This window comes from Oncorhynchus mykiss, chromosome 27 (assembly GCF_057628025.1).
Source record: "Oncorhynchus mykiss isolate SJ-2025 chromosome 27, ASM5762802v1, whole genome shotgun sequence".
Taxonomy (NCBI): Eukaryota; Metazoa; Chordata; class Actinopteri; order Salmoniformes; family Salmonidae; genus Oncorhynchus; species Oncorhynchus mykiss.
The window spans coordinates 37399148-37405000 of record NC_143048.1 but is presented as its reverse complement, the minus strand read 5'-3'; the positions used below and the strand labels follow the sequence as shown (position 1 = coordinate 37405000).

Here is a 5853-nt window from a genome sequence, read left to right as displayed (position 1 = left end):
GGGTTAAGTTTAGGGTCAGAGCTAGGGTTAGGGTTAAGTTTAGGGTCAGAGCTAGGGTTAGGGTTAAGTTTAGGGTCAGAGCTAGGGTTAGGGTTAAGTTTAGGGTCAGAACTAGGGTTAGGGTTAAGTTTAGGGTCAGAGCTAGGGTTAGGGTCAAGTTTAGGGTCAGAGCTAGGGTTAGGGTTAAGTTTAGGGTCAGAGCTAGGGTTAGGGTCAAGTTTAGGGTCTGAGCTAGGGTTAGAGTTAAGTTTAGGGTCAGAGCTAGGGTTAGGGTCAAGTTTAGGGTCAGAGCTAGGGTTAGGGTTAAGTTTAGGGTCAGAGCTAGGGTTAGGGTTAAGTTTAGGGTCAGAGCTAGGGTTAGGGTTAAGTTTAGGGTCAGAGCTAGGGTTAGGGTCAAGTTTAGGGTCAGAGCTAGGGTTAGGGTCAAGTTTAGGGTCAGAGCTAGGGTCAGGGTTAAGTTTAGGGTCAGAGCTAGGGTTAGGGTCAAGTTTAGGGTCAGAGCTAGGGTTAGGGTTAAGTTTAGGGTCAGAGCTAGGGTTAGGGTCAAGTTTAGGGTCAGAGCTAGGGTTAGGGTTAAGTTTAGGGTCAGGGTTAGGGTTAAGTTTAGGGTCAGAGCTAGGGTTAGGGTTAAGTTTAGGGTCAGAGCTAGGGTTAGGGTTAAGTTTTGGGCCAGAGCTAGGGTTAGGGTTAAGTTTAGGGTCAGAGCTAGGGTTAGGGTTAAGTTTAGGGTCAGAGCTAGGGTTAGGGTTAAGTTTAGGGTCAGAGCTAGGATTAGGGTTGGTACAGTGGCTGGCGAAAGTATTCATGCCCTTGCCATTTTCCCTATTTCGTTGCCTTACAACCTGGGATTAAAATATATTTTGTGGGGTTTGTATCATATGATTTACACAACATTCCTACGACTTTGAAGATGCAAAATGTTTTATATTGTGTAACAAACAAGAAATAAGACAAAAAAAACTGAAAACTTGAGAATGCATAACTATTCACCCCCCCAAAGTCAGTGCTTTGTAGAGCCACTTTTTGCAGCAATTACAGTTCCAAGTCTCTTACAAGCTCTATAAGCTTGGCACATCTAGCCACTGGGATTTTTACCCATTCTTCAAGACAAAACTGCTCCAGCTCCTTCAAGTTGGATGGGTTCTGCAGGTGTACAGCAATATTTAAGTCATACCACAGATTCTCAATTGGATTGAGGTCTGGGCTTTGACTAGGCCATTCCAAGACATTTAAATGTGTCCCGTTAAACCACTCGAGTGATGCTTTAGCAGTATACTTAGGTCATTGTCTTGTTGGAAGGTGAACCTTCGTCCCACTCTCAAATCTCTGGAAGACTGAAACAGGTTTCCCTCAACCATTTCCCTGTATTTAGCACCACCCATCAGTCCTTAAATTCTGACCAGTTTCCCAGTCCCTGCCGATGGAAAACATCCCCACAGCATGATGCTGCCACCACCATGCTTCACTGTGGGGATGTCCTAGGCTATATGGACATCTTTATCAAGTGTGCCTATAATTTTGGACCCCACTGTATCTGCGTATCAGGCATGTTTATTTAACCTCCCCTCTTTATCTATCTCACCCTCTCTCTCACCCCCCCTTTCTATCGTTATTGCTCTGTCTCACCCTCTCTCGCTCTCTTTCTCATTCCATCTCTCTCCCCCCTCCCCTCTCTTTCTTTCTCATTCCATCTCTCTCCCCCCTCCCCTCTCTCTCTTTCTCATTCCATCTCTCTCCCCCTCCCCCCTCTCTCTTTCTCATTCCATCTCTCTCCCCCCTCCCCTCTCTCTCATTATCTCTCTGTCTCATCCTCTCTCTCTTTCTCATTCCACCCACCTCTCTCTCTCTCTCTAGCTGTGGAAGGAAAACAGACCTGACTATCTGAACCTACAGCTCTTCGTCAGCCAGACAGATGGACTTCAGGTGAGACTCAAAGAGACACTGTCAGTCAATCAGTCAGTCAGTCAGTCAGTGAGTTAGTCAGTCAACCAGTCAGTCAGTCAGTGAGTCAATCAATCAGTCAGTTAATCCGTCAGTCAGTCAGTCAGTGAGTCAATCAGTCCGTCAATCAGTCAGTCAGTCAATCAATCAGTCAGTCAATCAGTCAGTCAGTGAGTCAGTGAGTCAATCAGTCCGTCAATCAGTCAGTCAGTCATTCAATCAGTCAATCAATCAGTCAGTCAGTCAGTCTTCACTCACTCCATCCAGCCAGCCATGCAGCCAGCCAATAGAGGGCAGGGTACACCACAGATTGGTGAAGAGAAAAAGATTGATCTCTAGGAGATGACTAGAAAGAGTGAAGCATGTTAACCTTCACTGCGTTTAACTGTAGTTCACTGCTACCTTCAGTGTGTATGGAGATGGAATGTATTCTTTCAGTCTTTCTATTTCTCCTTTCTACAGCCGGACATCTCTTTCTAATCTCTCCCTCTCTTTCACTGTGTACCTTTCACTCTTTCTTTCCCTCAATGCCATTCTCTGGCGGAGCTGAAAGGATTGTACAAAGCGATAGATATGGAAAGGAGAGAGAGCAAGTAAACTGGCACTTCCTAGTTTAGAAGTAAGGGTTGTGTTGTGGGTGTGCACTGGACTGTGTTCTCTATTCAGCCCCTCTGGTAGTTCTTTCACAGAGTCTTTCAGAAGGTGTTTTATTACTGCTCTCCTTTCACAGAGTCTTTCAGACGGTGTTTTATTACTGCTCTCCTTTCACAGAGTCTTTCAGAAGGTGTTTTATTACTGCTCTCCTTTCACAGAGTCTTTCAGAAGGTGTTTTATTACTGCTCTCCTTTCACAGAGTCTTTCAGAAGGTGTTTTATTACTGCTCTCCTTTCACAGAGTCTTTCAGAAGGTGTTTTATTACTGCTCTCCTTTCACAGAGTCTTTCAGAAGGTGTTTTATTACTGCTCTCCTTTCACAGAGTCTTTTTAATGTCCCTCTGCCTCCAGCTAGCAGACATGGGGATCTTGTTCAGGGCTCACGGTTCAGAGGCATACAATAAGTAGACTTTTCATATCGCAGCTATTTATTATCATACAAACCAGATCAAACAGTTGATGCTATTTTCCATGTTAGACTCAGGCCTGTACTCATAGAGTAGGTAACAGTTTCCCCTAACTCCTGATGCAGGGCCAGATATGTTTTCATCCACCTAAAACCCATTGGTTTGGGGTTAGGGTAATCTGGTTCTAGATCTGAGGCTAGGGTAATCTGGTTCTAGATCTGAGGCTAGGGTAATCTGGTTCTAGATCTGAGGCTAGGGTAATCTGGTTCTAGATCTGAGGCTAGGGTAATCTGGTTCTAGATCTGAGGCTAGGGTAATCTGATCCTAAATCTGGGGCTAGTGTAATCTGATCCTAGATCTGAGGCTAGGGTAATCTGGTTCTAGATCTGAGGCTAGGGTAATCTGATCCTAAATCTGGGGCTAGTGTAATCTGATCCTAGATCTGAGGCTAGGGTAATCTGATCCTAAATTCTGGGGCTAGTGTAATCTGATCCTAGATCTGAGGATTGGGTAATCTGATCCTAAATTCTGGGGCTAGGGTAATCTGATCCTAAATCTGGGGCTAGGGTAATCTGATCCTAGATCTGTGGCAAAGCGTAACTTCTACCTGGATCTCTAAAAAAACTAGCTCATTATACATTTTCTGTGTTCTGTTTCCTGTCCAGAACATCTCTGAGGAGAGGTACCGCCCCCTGAGTTCCCGGCTGATGATTGGCCGACCGAGGTGGAAGTTGCTCTTTGAGGAGATTGGGAGGACCAATAAGCAGTGAGTAAAATGTTTGGAGTGTTTAAAGACATCTTCTGATTGGATAATTTTAGGATATTGTGGTCATGTTGTATCTGTACTGTGTGTGCTTTCCTCAGTAAGCGGGTGGGGGTGTTCTGCTGTGGGCCTAAAGGCATCTCCAGGACTCTGCACAGACTGTGTAACTCAGACCGCTATTCAGGAACCACGTTTGAGTTCAACAAAGAGTCCTTCAGCTGAGACCAGCTCCCCCTCACCGTGACCCCTAACCATAGCCTCTGACCCCTGACCCCAGGCTCACATTGAGACAGGTGACTTGAACCTACCATGAAGTGACTCACTGGTTCTCCTTCCATCAGAGAGAAGCATCTCACACTCACTGGTGTTGAGTGACGTCATCAGCGGGCAACTGGGACTTGTTCACAAACCAAGAAGACCTGGTTGTAAGCCACCATTTTGAGAAAACACTGCCATATTGCTTGCCTCTCACAAACGCAGCCCTTTTGAATGGTGGAGAAGTGCCATGGGGTAGGGCCGAGGGGTTGATTTGGGATGGGGTTACCCTTTCTGTGTGGGGCATCAGGGCCTCGGGGCCTAGGGACAACCCTTTGCCACTCTGTAAGGGACTGTATGGGAATTAGTAGTTAGCTCTGGACTACAGAGAGATGCTGTACAACAAACAACCTGATGTCTGTTATCACTTTCACTACCCTTCCTTCCTTCCTTCCTTCCTTCCTTCCTTCCTGTGCAATCATTTAAACTTTAAATCCTCTATGTATTCTAATGGAGTCAAAGCAAACTCAACCACTCCCGGTGCCAGTATTTTAGTAATTGTTTTATATTTCAATTATTTATATTGTTTAAAGTTACTAGATGTACTTTTCTCTCATAGTATTTCACCATTCCTTCTAATGTGTCCCATTTAAGACTGAACAACAAAACAGCTTTACACTTTACCAAACCATACATATTTACATATTTACCATTGATTAAGTATTGAAGAAATATATACAGTATATATGTTTAATTGTTTCTGAATAATGTTTTTTGGGATGTTGGATTGTTTTGATGAGAGCAAAGCACAACCCTAATTAAAATAGGTTTTATACAGATCTATTTACTACATGTTAACTACACGGGTACTACATGGATACTATGCATCCACTGTCTGTTTCTACGAACTTGTTGTCTTTCCACAGCCAGTACAGCCAGTACAGCCAGTACAGCCAGTACAGCCTATATCTCGGACACACACATTTTATCAAGACGGATTTAATGCACCATATAAAAATACAATTTATATTATTAATTTATCCTTTGATTCTCAAAGTGGCATAGTTGTCATACAGTACACAGTATCAACAGTACACAGTATCATACAGTACACAGTATTATACAGTACACAGTATCAACATGACACAGTATCAACAGTACACAGTATCATACAGTACACAATACTATACAGTACACAGTATCAACATGACACAGTATCATACAGTACACAGTATTATACAGTACACAGTATCAACAGTACACCGTATCAACAATACACAGTATCATACAGTACACAGTATCAACAGTACACCGTATCAACAGTACACAGTATCTTACAGTACACAGTATCAACAGTATACAGTATCAACAAAGTATCATACAGTACACAGTATCATACAGTACACAATATCATACAGTACACAGTATCAACAGTACACAGTATCAACAATACACAGTATCATACAGTACACAGTATCATACAGTACACAGTATTATACAGTACACAGTATTATACAGTACACAGTATCATACAGTACACAGTATTATACAGTACACAGTATTATACAATACACAGTATCATACAGTACACACTATCAACAGTACACAGTATTATACAGTACACAGTATCAACAGTACACAGTATCATACAGTACACAGTATCAACAGTACACAGTATTATACAATACACAGTATCATACAGTACACAGTATCATACAGTACACAGTATCATACAGTACACAGTATTATACAATACACAGTATCATACAGTACACAGTATCATACAGTACACAGTATTATACAGTACACAGTATCAACAGTACACAGTATCATA

At 42.8% G+C, this 5853-nt stretch overlaps 1 protein-coding gene across 3 annotated transcripts in view; it reads left to right on the top strand.

Moving 5' to 3' along the window:
• nox4 (NADPH oxidase 4) overlaps positions 1 to 4858 on the top strand; it is a 53288-nt gene extending 48430 nt beyond the window's left edge. For all 3 annotated transcript variants that reach the window (XM_036965288.2, XM_090223951.1, XM_090223950.1), the window contains 3 exons: positions 1855 to 1923; positions 3667 to 3767; positions 3866 to 4858. In XM_036965288.2, coding sequence (XP_036821183.1) covers positions 1855 to 1923; positions 3667 to 3767; positions 3866 to 3986 — 291 coding nt within the window. In that variant the 3' untranslated portion in view covers positions 3987 to 4858. The remainder of the gene's footprint in view (positions 1 to 1854; positions 1924 to 3666; positions 3768 to 3865) is intronic.
• Positions 4859 to 5853: the final 995 nt, after the last annotated feature.